The sequence below is a fragment of the Salvelinus sp. IW2-2015 genome, linkage group LG15, assembly GCF_002910315.2.
Source record: "Salvelinus sp. IW2-2015 linkage group LG15, ASM291031v2, whole genome shotgun sequence".
Classification (NCBI taxonomy): Eukaryota; Metazoa; Chordata; class Actinopteri; order Salmoniformes; family Salmonidae; genus Salvelinus; species Salvelinus sp. IW2-2015.
The window spans coordinates 38,532,989-38,549,587 of record NC_036855.1 but is presented as its reverse complement, the minus strand read 5'-3'; the positions used below and the strand labels follow the sequence as shown (position 1 = coordinate 38,549,587).

Sequence of the window (16,599 nt, the reverse complement as noted above, 5' to 3'; positions counted from 1 at the left end):
CTATACTTTTGCACGGCAATGGCTCCCCCGTCTGTTTCATTAAATGAACTGGCAAAATAACCACAGAGAGGACTGTGGGTTATTAGTATATGGCCATAGTTTTTCAATACAATAGTAGTACTATTTTTTCCTGATATTGAAGGTGCAACATTAGGCCTACACAAAAAATCCCTATTCCACAAGATTTCATGACAGCGGACAGATTGATGGTCTTGCGCGCCCAAGTCCACTTTAAAGTCTTGGCCAATGAGGTCTCAATAAAGACGTGTCGAAATTAACCTATTACGTCAAAATCAATATGCATGCGTCAGGGTTTTTCCACCAACCGGTACTTCAGAATTAAACTACTGTAAATATGCATGAACGGAGTACATACGAATACGCGTGGCAGATAAATGCYAAACAAATTTTAAACAGCCCACAATCGATGCTGCGCCCACCTGCTTAGTTAGTTCCGCTGAGACCAACGCAACACCTCAAAACTCATGTCTTATGTCAAAACTGTACCTGCCCTTACTCGGGCAGGCGTGGATATAAACGTCAGAAGACTGAATAGCCTTTCTAACCGAAGAGCACAGTCCACTGTCGCCTCAACTCAGGCAGACCAGGATGTCACCAACAGAGAGTCCTACTCTTCAAGGAAAAGCAGAAATGCTTCCTCCTCTCCAAAGATCTCTATTGACTTTGAGCTGACCCAGGAAGCATACAAGAGTAAAGATAATTTAGAACTGCTCAGAAGTTTGGTGGTTTTCAAACTGTGCTCTTATGACCTGTTGGTTGATAAGAATAAGGAGGTATGGTACAATAGCTGTGTGCTGAATCTGCATTACGTTTTGCATTGGTTTTGTTGTTGAGAAGCTCAAGTTGGTGAGACACATAAACTCTATTAGAGAAACATTACCGCATGTGATCTCTGTCTCTCTACACCCTGCTGTGGTGGTTTCACTTGCTGATCTGTCTGTCCTTTAGAAGGATGCTGACTCATAATAGAAGACAACACAGAAGACCCAAATGACTTTCTAAATGCAGGAGAATCTGCATTTTATAGGATATATAAGAAACAGAATATAATGGAATTATTTTTCCAGTGCGAGAACTCTTATTTGAGGTGGTATAAGAAAACATAAACATAGTTGTTTAACATTCAGTTAACCTAAAGGGTGTGCATACAGGGGCAGGCAGCAAGGAATCTATTACCTCTCTTCCAGTAAATCTGTCGTCTACCTAGCATGCTGTGTGCCTATCACTGGGTAACGTTACCACCAAGCGGTCTATTTAGAGTGTGGAATTACTCCCTCTTATAGAACATAACTGTGCCTGACTTGCCTGGCCCTCCTCCCACTGTTTGCTGTCACCTTGAGGTTCTCACCTCAGGGAAATTTCCAAAAACTGAGAAAGACGGTGTTCATGGCAAATGCTATAACAATGTTATGTAGCATTCATAAAGGCTTTATTACCATTATTACCACACAATTATTGTCTTGATTCAATCCGTAGCACTGACGATCCACAGTAATGGCGTGAATGAAATTGAAAGGAAATGTTTACTTGTTTGTGGGGACTGCATTCACTGTAAACACTTTAATTTTAATCGCMCTATACCTTGAATCGGGTTCTAAATGCATTTTCCTTTTTTTCTTAGCTGATGGACATCAGTAAGTTCCTACTGGGGAAGAAGGCATTTGAGCAGTTTATGAAGATGACATTCTATGGTCAGTTTGTGGCGGGAGAGGACCACAAGTCCATCAAGTCTCTGATTCAAAAGAACAGGGCCTTCGGAGTGGGCTCTGTCCTGGACTACAGTGTAGAGGAGGACCTCACACAGGAGGATGCAGTCACTAAAGAGATGGAGTAAGTAAATTGCTTATTACCCTAACCTATATAAAATGCAGGCTGTTCCTAACCTATATAAAATGCTGTTCCTAACCTATATAAAATGCTGTTCCTAACCTATATAAAATGCTGTTCCTAACCTATATAAAATGCTGTTCCACAACTTAATCAGAAGGAATATGAGTGGTTGTTTGATGAATGCATTTCCTGTCATCAGTTAGGTTTCGATGAGGATTAGGGAACATAGAAAGTACTGCAGTTCTGTGTTATTCACTTCTGAAAGCACACAAGCACTGTTTTAAGCAAACAAAGTTCTATTTTTCACACATACAGATTTAGTTCCCCAAACTAATGTCATTTCCTTATTTTGTATAAAATCAAAGGCATCCAAATCTAACCAGAGTGAATGACCACAAGTATGATTTTCCACTCGTTTGAAGCCAGGGACATGCTATAATTTGATATCCCTCTTAGGATGTAAACACTAGTCTGTCCAGACCCCATTGGTCGGTTTGGTCAAGGCCCTCCTCGGTGGATTGGCTGGCCTCTCGGAACTCACTCTTCAGGAATTCTGTCACATGAGTTGATCCCAGCTCTGATATAAGCCTGTATGACAGGCCAGGAAAAACTTACACAACCGTTCTCTCTGAGGAGAGCTGTAGTTTTGATGTGTGAGATAATGGCACTATGTACTCACACTGTGAGTTAGTTATGCTAAGGACATTTGTTTTTCTTCTTAGCTTAGTTTCCTGGCCCCTCTTTGAAGGACAACTTTAACTTTGAGGTTATATACCTACAAATAAATAAATAAGACATTTGGTCGGCATTTAGTCCAGTGAGAGAGATAAACATACCTCTCTCTCTCTCTCTCTCTCTCAATTCAATTCAATTTCAATTCAAGGGGCTTTATTGGCATGGGAAACATGTGTTAACATTGCCAAAGCAAGTGAGGTAGATATTATACAAAAGTGAAATAAACAATACAAATTAACAGTAAACATTACACATACAGAAGTTTCAAAACAATAAAGACATTACAAATGTTATATTATATATATACAGTGTTGTAACAATGTACAAGTTAAAATAAATACGCATAAATATGGGTTGTATTTACAATGGTGTTTGTTCTTCACTGGTTGCCCTTTTCTTGTGGCAACAGGTCACAAATCTTGGGCCCCCCCACCCGCCCGCCCCTGCTGTGATGGCACTGTGGAATTTCTCCCAGTAGATATGGGAGTTTATCAAAATTGGATTTGTTTTCAAATTCTTTGTGGATCTGTGTAATCTGAGGGAAATATGTCTCTCTAATATGGTCATACATTGGGCAGGAGGTTAGGAAGTGCGCTCAGTTTCCACCTCATTTTGTGGGCAGTGTGCACATAGCCTGTCTTCTCTTGAGAGCCATGTCTGCCTACGGCGGCCTTTCTCAATAGCAAGGCTATGCTCACTGAGTCTGTACATAGTCAAAGCTTTCCTTAAGTTTGGGTCAGTCACAGTGGTCAGGTATTCTGCCACTGTGTACTCTCTGTTTAGGGCCAAATAGCATTCCTAGTTTGCTCTGTTTTTTTGTTAATTCTTTCCAATGTGTCAAGTAATTATCTTTTTGTTTTCTCATGATTTGGTTGGGTCCTAATTGTGCTGTTGTCTGGGGCTCTGTGGGGTGTGTTTGTGTACAGAGCCCAGGACAGCTTGCTTAGGGGACTCTTCTCCAGGTTCATCTTCTCTGTAGGTGATGGCTTTGTTATGGAAGGTTTGGGAATCGCTCCTTTTAGGTGGTGTAGAATTTAACGGCTCTTTTCTGGTTTTGATAATTAGTCTCTCTCTCTAATTTGATAATGTTAGTCCTCTCTCTCTCTCTTCTCTCTCTTCTCTCCTCTCTCGTCTCTCTTCTTCTCTCTCTTCCTCTCTCTCTCTCTCTCTCTCTCTCCTCTCTCTCTCTCTCTCTCCTCTCTCTCTCTCTCTCTCTCTCTCTCTCTCTCTCTCTCTCTCTCTCTCTCTCTCCTCTCTCTCTCTCTCTCTCTCTCTCTCTCTCTCTCTCTCTCTCTCTCTCTCTCTCTCTCTCTCTCTCTCTCTCTCTCTCTTCTCTCTCTTCTCTCTCTCTCTTCTCTCTCTCTCTCTCTCTCTCTCTCTCATCAAAAGACATGGTCATCAAAGTCTCAGTCAGGCCTCTCTGTTGGTTAAAAAAAACAGACCTGTAAGGCATACGCTAGGGAAAGGTAGCTAGTCTACTTTGATGCAAGACGACTGCTATAGTAACGTTCGTGCTTGACATGCACTCCTATGACCCTCCAAAGAGAATCGCACTGATCAGCTAGAGTAGGACACAAACAACAGGAACGCTTGGCCTTCCAGGAGAATAAAATAGAAAAGTATGGAGGTTTCACAAGCTCATAGATGTACACACAAATATGCAAACCAACAACCAAACCATCATTCAGACATTTACAGTTCCATCCCAAGCATGTAAAACGTCTGGCACTTACAGTCCAGACATGCCATCATACCATTCAACCTCCTTCTGTTTAAACGCACTGACAGTGACGTCCAAAAGCCCACCAAACCTAGCACCAATAACCACCAAAATACCCAATGTAGTATCCTGTGACGTCAGCCCTTGTGTCCTGTGATCTGTGATGGTGTAGTGTGTCTGAGTGCCCTTTCAGGAAGGTCAAAACATTGGCAGGGAGACAGCTCAGCTTCAGTCAATCTGGGGCCACCTGTGGGTAGATGTGTGCTATATACACTGGCTTGTGCCTCAAAGGCAATATGGTTCATAGAATGGTGTTTATTTCTAGAAGTGGAACGGGGCTTGATGTGTGCTCACCAAGGAATTGAATGTGTGTGTGTGTGTGTGTGGAGAGAGATCTCTTATAATACTTTGTGTCCATAACAAATTAATCAATTCTCCTCTCTTTTCTCATTGTCAGCTCATGCGTGTCTGCTACAGAGAAAGAAGGCATGAGTAAGTCTGTCCTTGCGTTTTTTTTGCTCTCATTTGAGCCCAAACTATATGATGCAACTGGTTGCAATAGGGAGGGATGCTGATGTGTTTGCTTCCCCCTGCAGGCATGGACCACAGAGAAAAGCAGTACAAGGCTCACCAACAGTTTGGGGACCGCCGAGGGGGAGTGACCGGCGCCAGGACATACTTCTACTCTGATGAGGCCAAATGTGACCAACACATGGAGACCTTCCTAAAGTGTATCAAAGCATCTGGTACACCTGTGGATATAAACAATACGAAAAGGCTGGGTGGTTGGGATGGAGTTTTTTATTCAGTGACTAATAGTAATAATAGTAATTACCATGTACCAATTTGTAGTTTCTTGGCATCATAACACTCACTAATGGACACTCATGAACGCAAGACCGTAATTGTTACTCAGCAAAATATCCCTCTATGTAACCTTACTGTTTAGACAACATTATGCAAAATGCATCAGCTTCCTATTCCCATGAATTTATATATTGCTGGTTTTGATTGATATTAGTGTGGCTTACACTGAGCATGTGTGACCTATCAACCTTCATCCAGGTGGGAGCTCAGTGGATGGCTTCTCTGCCATCAAGATGACTGCACTGGGACGACCTCAGTTCCTGGTAGTTAAGGGGGAACTCACCTCATTCAATATCAATGTGTAGCACACACTTAGCTGATAGTTGACTCTCTGGTAAAGTGCTATAATGCTTGTATCTATAGCTCCAGTTATCGGAGGTGCTGGTGAAATGGAGGCGTTTCTTCAGCTTCCTGGCGGCACAGCAGGGGAGAGATGGCATGGAGGCTCTGGAGCAGAGGCTAGAGCTGCAGCCACTACAGGTATACAGAACACACAGGGTTGGGGAGTAACGGTTCTGTTACCAGCAAAAATATTGTAATCCGATTACAGATACTTTTGAAAAACTAGATGATTACTTATAGGATTACTTTTCAATTCAGAAAGAAAGTCTTCTCAACGACTGTAACGAGTGCGCTGAGAGTCGGGAAGCAAGTGTTTTAATAAATAAACAAAAAAATAAACACGAAACACAAACAACGCACCGACATGAAACCGTTAATAACACCTGAGGAAAGAACCAAGGGGAGTGACAGATATAGGGAAGATAATCAAGGAGGTGATAGAGTCCAGGTGAGTGTCATGAAGCGCTGGTGCTCTCGACGATGGTGACAGATGTGCGGGATAATCAGCAGCCTGATGACCTAGAGGCCGGAGAGGGAGTATACGTGACAATGACATTCAAGTCAGAATTCAAAAAAGGCGCAAGTTTAAATTTGTTCGGCGTGAGCGAGTCTGACTACAAGTCAGAGACCACTATGTATAACGACACAAGGCGAGGCCCAGATGCAGACACAGGAGGCAGATGGTTTGAGCTCTGATATTTATTATAGTCCAAGGGATAGACAAAAGGCAGGTCAGGGACAGGAAAGAGTTTATAGCCAGGGCAGAGTCCAAAACGGTACAGGGCAGCAGGCAGGCTCGAGGTCAGGGGTAGGCAGAGTGGTTAGGCAGGCGGGCTCAGAGTCAGGGGCAGGCAGAGTGGTTAGGCAGGGGGGCTCAGAGTCAGGACAGGCAAGGGTCAAAACCAGGAGGACGAGAAAAAGAGAGACTGGGGAAAAACAGGAGAGATTCAATGGGGAAGATGGGCGACAACTGGAAGGGGGTGTAGACAAGCACAAGAACAGGTGAAACAGATCAGGGTGTGACACTATGATGACACACCAAACGCGTTTTATGGATCGCAGGAAAATAGGAATAGGTTTTGTAGGCTACAGTCCAAGCTATGTCTTCCAATGGTGCGACTGCTGTCGGCATCAAACGATTATCCAACTTAAATAAACGCTTGGAGTTAAGGACAACAGCAGTGGTGGATATCACTTATTATTTATATCTACATAGCACATTGATGTGAATCACACTGCTGCTTTCTCATTTAGCTTTTTGTATTTGTATTTATTACAGATCCCCATTAGCTGCTGCCAAGGCAGCATCTACTCTTCCTGGGGTCTAGCAAACTTAAGGCAATTGTATATAATTTAAAACATGCCATTATATTTCACAACAGATTTCACAACACATTAAGTGTGTGCCCTCAGGCCACTACTCTACTATCACATATCTAAAACACAAAATCCATGTGTGTATAGTGTGTATGGTACCATGTGTGTGTGTGTATGTGTGTGTCTGTGCGCCTTACAGATTGTGGTTGTTGGGGATTGCAGCTTACCAATGTATATGTGTATTTTAACCCTATAATGGTAGAATTTAAGAAGTTTAAGCTGCTTATCAATCATTGTTTTTGTGACCAGTGGACAGTCAGTGAGTCAGCTCTTGAAACAGCTTTAGTGCGGTTCCCAGCCTATTGAATAAAAGTTTGAGGGAGTTTCTCCTTTCTAAACTCCCTGTGGTATTGTGTTCAATACTGTCAAAAACGAGTTTAATTTAAGTGGGGCTTTTATTGCTCAATCTAATTCATGCTGATAAAAAAAACAGACACATGCCCAAACTTGCACACTTTTGATAGAATTATCCCAAACAGCTGCAAATTATCAGCATATCAAAGTGTCACCGGCAAAAATGTAAGCAATTGGCCTATAGCAAATGCAGCATATGGTATTCATTTGTCACATGCAAATTGTACTTTTCAGTAGTGCTCAAAGCATGCCATTACATGAGCGCAACATTTCTTTTTCAACTTGAAGCAAGGACCCCAATCAGTCCTCCATGACAACAAAACATAAACAACAGAGTAGGTTATTAAGTCCTTAGTGTTTGGGTTAAGTTCAGGTTAAACATTTTGGCTAATCTATATTTCCAAGTCTTGAAGATCAAGGGGTATTAATTAATTGGAACGACAGGACATCTGACAGACTTTGTTTTTTAATGCAAATATATGGCCTACTTGTATTATTATCTGTAGTAGAAAGCAATGGGTTAGAAGAAGCCTACATAACCAACCCATAAAGTAAAATGTAACATCCATATATAGCCAGCGATGTAAACTCTCAAATGTATTTACCCTGCAATAAATGTCATTCAATTGGTCATAATCATTTTTGTCTTCTTTTAATGCCTCTTAAGCGGAAAGCAAGTTAAAAGTAACTGAACGTAAAGAGATTATGTTACTGAGTTTGGGTAATCCAAAAGTTACGATTCTGATTACAATTTTTGGAAGGTAACTAGTAACCGTAACAGATTATATTTACAAAGTAACCTACCCAACCCTGAGAACACAGTTGCTGTTCTTTAGGGTTTATAATGACTTGTGTTTAGGTGATCACCCCTTGTTTGACCTATTTGATCCATTGAGATAACAATGTCGTACTATATATACGGTCAAAAATGCCTATTTGTCCATATAGGAGTTTATGACCACGCTGGGTGCCACAGGTGACTTCCATGGCTGGTTCACTGGAGAGAAACAAGGATCAGGGTAAAGATAATACCACTAGTTCGAGAAACTGTATTATGTCATAAAGCAGTAGAATAATTTCCCTTGCATACTTTGTTGAAAAAGCCCCTGACAACAACTATATTTGACWAAAATATTATATATTACTATATTTGACTAAAAGCGGTCTCTCTCTGTGGCCCTCCAGAACCATTGACAGGCTGGACTGGAACAGCCTGATCGACGACAGAATAAAGATATCAGATCTGCTGGTTGTCCCAAATTTAGAGGTAAGCAAGGCACGGCAATGGCAATGAAAGTACTCTAGAAGATAAGCACCATTTGGATTTGTTTCAAACTCAAGTGGTTCTGTAAACTCCTCCAAACCCTGTCAATTGTTTGAGCAAATACGTTGATAAGATTGACTATTCAGTTTAGAGTTTATCCCAGAATGGTGAATGAATGTTTGAAAGGAGTTACACCTCTTGTGACTCACTGGGCCTGAAATGGTTTGAATTGGCACGCCATTCCCTATGTAAGCATTAACACATGACAGCTGTGCAATTCAAAGGAATAACCACACACCTCAGCGGTGTGAGAAGGCTTGAGGCCGTGTGTTAATACTTACTTATCTTAGCTTAGACAAAGCCAGTCTGTTGAAGGTAAAGGCCCTCAGGTCTCTGTGTGTGTGAGCTGTCTCCAGTGTTAGCTCAGACAGTGTGATTCAGTGAGCCTCAGGTAAGGTATTTTAGGCTCTCCTTTCTTTGTTTGTCCAGACTGGTCAGCTGGAGCCCCTGCTCAGTAAGTTCACAGAGGAGGAGGAGAAACAGATGAAGAGGATGCTCCAGAGGCTGGACGTACTTGCCAATGTAAACACAGGGAGGTCAAAATGCTATATGAAACCATGCCATGTTTATGTTATCTTCAGCAATGTTATGCTATGTCAAGGTTACATCACGCCAGGTCATCTTATCACCTCACAATTAGCTACCAGCTCAGTTTCCTTGGTGTATTGAGAAAAGCTCTGAGCTCATGTGCGGATTGAACTGGAACTCACCTGTTCTGGCTGTCTGTGTTGCAGCATGCAGAGGAGCACAGTGTTCGTCTGATGGTGGATGCAGAGCAGACCTACTTCCAGCCCGCCATCAGCACACTGACTGTGGAGATGCAGAGGACCTACAATAGAAGGAAACCTGTCATCTTCAACACCTACCAGTGCTACCTCAAGGTTAGAGACCCGTTACGTTGCCATCCTTCCAAGTCTTGTTTGTCACATGACAAGGAAATTGAAGCCTGGGAGCTGAGGCTACTAGAGACCCTGTCACTGAGTTTCTATGCTCATACTGTATATGTAGTCATGTCTTACCAGCAGCTCTCTGAAACACATAATTTGAAGGTTTGCTTATAAACAGCTTATACGCCATTATTATACAGATGACCGGTGTCCCTAATATCCCTCATTTACTTCCTTCCGCTCGCTTTCTCTTCCATTGTAGGAGGCCTATGATATCGTGACCATGGATGTTGAGTTGTCGAGGCGTGAGGGATGGTTTTTTGGGGCCAAGCTGGTGCGTGGGGCTTATATGTACCAGGAGAGGAGCAGAGCGGAGGAGATCGGATACGAGGACCCCATCAACCCTGACTATGAGACCACTAACATGATGTACCACAAGTAAGGGATGGATGTGCTTATTTAGTTACTCACTTTGCTTAAATACATACGGTACTTAAAACATTCTTCAATTCGTATTGAATAGCAATTTTTTTTAAGAACCTGTTAAAATGATGAATGACCTATAAACTAAACTCTCTGACTTGACTAAAAGTTAAGCACTATGGGTAATTTTTATGTCACAGCTGTGTAACATCGTTTCACACAGAGAGCATTTTTGTTTTATTTTAGTCATTCAGCAGACACTCTTATCCAGAGCGACTTACAGGAGCATCTAGGGTTAAGTGCCTTGCTCAGGGGCACATCGACCAATATTTCACCTAGTCGGCTCAGTGATTCAAACTACAACCTTTCAGTTACTGGCCCAACGCTCTTAACCGCTAGGCTTCCTGTAGTTTACTTAACATTTCTGTCATGTCTGTACTTTGTAAGGTGTCTAGACTACGTCCTCGATGAGATTGGACTGAACAGAAATGCCAATGTCATGGTTGCTTCTCACAATGAGGACACAGTGAAGCACACCCTCAGGAGGCAAGTCTCATTACTGCACTGCATGGCCTTAGCTTGACACAGACACACTGAGGATGGCTCTCTGCCTAGTTTTCCTGCTCAAACTCTAACACACGTAGTTATTGCATTTCTATAGAGTTTTTCTCATATTTAAAGCATATACTATGTACATTCGTGGCCAAAAGTTTTGAGAATGACACAAATATAAATTTTCAAAGTCTGCTGCCTCAGTTGATGGCAATTTGCATATACTCCAGAATGTTATGAAGAGTGATCAGATGAATTGCAATTAATTGCAAAGTCCCTCTTTGCCAGGCAAATGAACTGAATCTCCCAAAAACATTTCCACTGCATTTCAGCCCTGCCACAAAAGGACCAGCTGACATCATGTCAGTGATTCTCTCATTATCACAGGTGTGAGTGTTGACGAGGACAAGGCTGGAGATCACTCTGTCATGCTGATTGAGTTCGAATAACAGACTCGAAGCTTCAAAAGGAGGGTGGTGCTTGGAATCATTGTTCTTCTGTCAATCATGGTTACCTTCAAGGAAACACGTGCCGTCATCATTGCTTTGCACAAAAAGGGCTTCACAGGCAAGGATATTGCTGCTAGTAAGATTGCACCTAAATCAACCATTTATCGGATCATCAAGAACTTCAAGGAGAGCGGTTCCTATTGTTGTGAAGAAGGCTTCAGGGCGCCCAAGAAAGTCCAGCAAGCGCCAGGACCGTCTCCTAAAGTTGATTCAGCTGCGGGATCGGGGCACCACCAGTACAGAGCTTGCTCAGAAATGGCAGCAGGCAGGTGTGAGTGCATCTGCACGCACAGTGAGGCAAAGCCTTTGAGGATGGCCTGGTGTCAAGAAGGGCAGCAAAGAAGCCACTTCTCTCCAGGAAAAACATCAGGGACAGACTGATATTCTGCAAAAGGTACAAGGATTGGACTGCTGAGGACTGGGGTAAAGTCATTTTCTCTGATGAATCCTCTTTCCGATTGTTTGGGGCATCCAGAAAAAAACTTGTCTGGAGAAGACAAGGTGAGCGCTACCATCAGTCCTGTGTCATGCCGACAGTAAAGCATCCAGAGACCATTCATGCTTGGGGTTGCTTCTCAGCCAAGGGAGTGGGCTCACTCACAATTTTGCCTAAGAATACAGCCATGAATAAAGAATGGTACTAACACATCCTCCAAGAGCAACTTCTCCCAGCCATCCAGGAACAGTTTGGTGACGAACAATGCCTTTTCAAGCATGATGGAGCACCTTGCCATAAGGCAAAAGTGATAACTAAGTGGCTTGGGGAACAAAATATCGATATTTTGGGTCCATGGCCAGGAAACTCCCCAGACCTTAATCCCATTGAGAACTTGTGGTCAATCCTCAAGAGGCGGGTGGACAAACCATACCCCACAAATTCTGACAAACTCCAATCATTGATTATGCAAGAATGGGCTGCCATCAGTCAGGATGTGGCCCAGAAGTTAATTGACAGCATGCCAGGGCGGATTGCAGAGGTCTTGAAAAATAAGGGGCAACACTGCAAATATTGACTCTTTGCATCAACTTCATGTAATTGTCAATAAACGCCTTTCACACTTATGAAATGCTTGTAAATTATACTTCAGTATTCCATAGTAACATCTGACAAAAATATCTAAAGACACTGAAGCAGCAAACTTTGTGGAAATTAATATTTGTGTCATTCTCAAAACTTTTTGCCACGACTGTACAGTTGAAGTAGGAAGTTTACATACACCTTAGCCAAATACATTTTAACTCAGTTTTTCACAATTCCTGACATTTAATCCTAGTAAAAATCCCTGTTTTAGGTCAGTTAGGATCACCACTTTATTTTAAGAATGTGAAATGTCAGAATAATAGTTGAGAGAATGATTTATTTCAGCTTTTATTTCTTTCATTACATACCCAGTGGGTCAGAAGTTTACATACACTCAATTAGTATTTGGTAGCATTGCCTTTAAATTGTTTAACTTGGGTCGAACATTTTGGGTAGCCTTTGGCTTGCAAGCTCCCCCTTTTCCTCCAAACATAGCGATGGTCATTATGGCCAAACAGTAAAAATGTTCTTTCATCAGACCAGAGGACATTTCTCCAAAAAGTACAATCTTTGTACCCATATGCAGTTGCAAACCGTAGTCTGGCTTTTTTATGGTGGATTTGGAGCATAGGCTTCTTCCTTGCTGAGCGGCCTTTCAGGCTATGTCGATATAGGACTTGTTTTACTGTGGATATATTTACTTTTGTACCTGTTTCCTCCAGCATCTTCACAGGGTTCTTTGCTGTTGTTCTGGGATTGATTTGCACTTTTCGCACCAAAGTGCGTTCATCTCTAGGAGACAGAACGCGTCTCCTTCCTGAGTGATATGACAGCTGCGTAGTCCCATGGTGTTTATACTTGCGTACTATTGTTTGTACAGATGAARGTGGTACCTTCAGGCGTTTGGAAATTGCTCCCAAGGATGAACCAGACTTGTGGAGGTCTACAATTTATTTTCTGAGGTCTTGGCTGATTTCTTTTGATTTTCCCATGATGGCAAGCAAAGAGACACTGGGTTTGTAGGTAGGCCTTCCACAAATACATCCACAGGTACACCTCCAATTGACTCAAATGATGTCAATAGCCTATCAGAAGCTTCTAAAGCCATGACATAATTTTATGGAATTTTCCAAGCAGTTTTAAAGCACAGTCAACTTAGTGTATGTAAACTTCTGACCCACTGGAATTGGGATACAGTGAATTATAAGTGAAATAATCTGTCTGTAAACAATTGTTGGAAAAATTAAAGTAGATGTCCTAACCGACTTGCCAAAACTATAGTTTGTTAACAAGAAATTTGTGGAGTGGTTAAAAAACGAGTTTTAATGACTCCAACCTAAGTGTATGTAAACTTCCGATTTCAACTGTGTGTGGAAAGCTAACGTGTCCCTTTCACCATTAGTGCTAGCTAGAGCTGCTTGCACATACAGTAACAAAATGTGTCCAAAGGAAGTCTCTATGCCCGGGTACCTCATCTCTTAGTTTCATAGACTGTCTACTTCACCGTCATATACCATACAAATATAACTATTATATTATTCCTTTTCCTCTTGTTGACACAGGATGAATGAGTTGGGCCTGACTCCCACGGAGAACAAGGTGTATTTTGGACAGCTGCTGGGCATGTGCGACCAAATCAGCTTCCCATTGGGTGAGACTGACTGACTGACTGATTGGTTAATTGATTGATTGGTTAGCTTCCCAATAGTCCAAGTTTGCACTTCCCATGCCTACAGGACAGATTATTGGGATGCAGGGACAGACAGAGCTCTCGGACCTCACAGAGCACTGCTGATTTGATGGCCTGTCGGCCCTGTTTAGATTCCATAGGAGTAGTATTGGTATTTCCCAATAGCAGTCAGTTATTTGTGCTGACACATGGAACCTCATGACCCTGCAATGTGCACATATGGAGTTCTGGGACTTGCACTGACACATTATTTACAAATTGGCCATGACTGTTGTTGGCTCACAGCACTAGTTTGTCAATCAAAGACATTGTATTGAACTAAATCAGGGATGATCAACTGAGGTGCTGGGGAGCCACAGGATGTGAAGGCTTTTGCTCCATCCTAGCGAAGATACTACTGGTTCAACTTTGTGTGGTCTTAAATTTAAGTGCACGATTAGTTGAATAAATTCCCAACTCACTAATTCCATTACACTAGCCAAGTATAATATTTTMGGGGTTTGTACTGAAAAGCTGCCTCAATAAATGTCATTATCTTCCCCTCTGTCTCTCTCCCCCAGGCCAGGCAGGTTTCCCTGTCTATAAATATGTTCCATACGGGCCGGTGAATGAGGTGATACCGTACCTATCCCGTCGTGCCCAGGAGAACAGGGGCTTCATGAAGGGTTCCCAGAGGGAGAGGGAGCTGCTGTGGAAGGAGCTAAAACGCAGGCTGGCCTCGGGACAGGTCTTCTACAGACCTCAGCCTGAACCGGGACTATGAAATCACAGCTAGCTAACTGTCTGTCTATGCTGCTTAATCTCTTTCTAGTGCTCTCTCTCTTTCTGTCTCCTCCCTCTCTTTGTCATGTTCTCTGTCTTATTCTTATCGATTACCCCTCTCTCTGTTAATCTCTCCCCCTTCCCCCTAGCCATCTTTCTCCCTCTCTCTTTCCCCCACTTCCCTTTCTTCCTCTCTCTTAATTCTCTCTGTGAGCATTCCTCTTGGTGTCCTCAGCATCCTCAGAGCGCTGCATACATCATATGGGCATCTTTACTACTCTAACAGGACTCCCTAAAATGTCAGGCTGGCCCAGTCTGCCCGTCACTCGCTGCTTTTTATAGCTCTATTTATCCTGGAGAGGGACAACAGTAATAAAAACATAGCAGGCTTGATTTAAATGGAAGTAAAATATCCATCAATATCCCTTTTACTTTATAATGCTTCTTGAGAATACAAAAACCTCTGAGGAGTATTTCTGTAGATTTCCTACATAATGTTTTAAAGATAGTATCATATAGTGTTCTTTGGAAATGTATACTGTACATAAATCTAGGGTGAGAATGTATACTTGTCTACACACACTGGTGCCTCTGTAGTACTGTATTAAATATTGCTCTCATAGACAGAGCTAGTTTAGTTTGAATCAATAAGAGTTTTTTGGGTCTGGAGGGTTGGTTCTCCGGAAGCCTAGTTTCTTTTGTGTTCATATCCAGGGATGCAATTACAGTATTGTATACGATTCTGGACATCAAATAACTGATACTGAGTGTGCTATTTATTTGTCCATTTGGCATGTAAATTAATTACATTTTAAATATGTTGGATTTTACACTCCAACCTTGTCTCTTGTAAATATACTTAAGCTATCTGTGAAAAGTCGTTAATTTTGTTTAGTCAAAATGTGTTTCACGAAGTGAGTTTATAATCAAAATGGCTGACAAGAAGAATGTATGGAAAAATGCACAAGGCCTCAACAAGTCTTGTACAAGTTGAAAGTAAATTGAGAAATCACAAAGTTATCGTTCTCTTTTGATAGCCCAGCTTTTGAGTTAGACTCCCGGTATGGGTCATTTTGTGTGATAATTGTAGGCTAKTGCCTGTTTCATTACTGAGAGTCTATTAATATCTCAGTCAGAAACGAATCATGCTTCCCAATAATTATCACCCTGCGACTCTGCAGATGTTCATTAAATTGCCTGTGATATTGTTCTCTAACACTGAATAGGGGAGGGAGAGGATGTGTTATTCATTGTAGGCAAATTGGTCAGACAAACTATTTTCTCTCATTCAATGTTCTGACTGCAAAGCGTGGAGCGCAGGCCATGTAGCCTAAAGCACGCACTCCTATTACGCATAACAAAAATGACAGGAACAGGACACACGGAACTCTGACATAACCTGGGAAATATGAACAAAGACAATCATACATTTAATTAAATAAACAATTGCTACCTCATTAGTCTTGCAAATGTTCATGTGCACTCTAAACATTGTGCACATTGTTGCTATAAAATGAAAAATGTATTGAAGGCCGATGTATTGTAAACATTACACAAGTTGGAAATCGCAAACTCAACAATGAGTGGTTTCGAAGCAATCAGTTGCCAACTGCAAGTGCTGCAAAGCAATCAATCACTAGCTTGCTATTCAGTGTAGTGGGTGGTCCAAGTCTGGGTTTAACGGTCCCTTTACCAAGATTAAAATAAAAATAATAAACATACAACACCACGGGCCAGAACAGTTTCAATACATTGGCCATGCTGTCAATCCAGCATGATTTCTGCCAAGTTCAAAACAACTGCAAACTGCTCGCCCGACCTGTGTTGATTGAGAGTTTGCTGGTCCAATTAGAGTTCCGAGTGTACGTTTCACTAGCCAATCTGTTGCATTTTCTTTGCAAGGGCGATGATGCGGCTACATGTAGATTAATCCATGTAGACTGTGCCACAAAATGAGTGACATAACCAGGTCAGATCATTTTAAGTCAGTCTCAAGTCAAAGTCCAGAGTCATGAGGCTCCAAGTCAAAGCTATTTTATACCAAGTCAAGTCTCAATTCAAATGTGTTTGTATGGGCTAACAGCAATAAAGCAAAAAAATATGTTTTGTACTTCAATGGGTCTTAAAAATCTAAAGCAAATAACAAAAGGATCCTTGGCTTGACCCTCTTAAAAAAATTCCATAT

At 41.9% G+C, this 16,599-nt stretch overlaps 1 protein-coding gene across 1 annotated transcript; it reads left to right on the top strand.

Annotated features, from left to right (window-relative positions):
- Positions 1-388: 388 nt before the first annotated feature.
- prodhb (proline dehydrogenase (oxidase) 1b) lies at positions 389-15,871 on the top strand. The gene is made up of 14 exons (XM_024003366.2): positions 389-794; positions 1,643-1,851; positions 4,764-4,798; positions 4,903-5,052; positions 5,372-5,436; positions 5,537-5,653; positions 8,195-8,265; positions 8,432-8,513; positions 9,000-9,092; positions 9,305-9,451; positions 9,720-9,895; positions 10,328-10,426; positions 13,525-13,613; positions 14,213-15,871. Exons 1-14 carry the CDS (start codon positions 486-488, stop codon positions 14,413-14,415), a joined length of 1,845 nt encoding a protein of 614 aa, XP_023859134.1. The 5' UTR covers positions 389-485; the 3' UTR covers positions 14,416-15,871.
- Positions 15,872-16,599: the final 728 nt, after the last annotated feature.

Bases quoted from the DNA above. Each gene is read 5' to 3' on its own strand.
- prodhb (XM_024003366.2), top strand. From the start codon at position 486: ATGTCTTATGTCAAAACTGTACCTGCCCTTACTCGGGCAGGCGTGGAT. The intron at 5,654-8,194 runs GTATACAGAACA...TTGTCCATATAG, and splicing joins TAGAGCTGCAGCCACTACAG to GAGTTTATGACCACGCTGGG. The intron at 10,427-13,524 runs GCAAGTCTCATT...TTGTTGACACAG, and splicing joins GTGAAGCACACCCTCAGGAG to GATGAATGAGTTGGGCCTGA.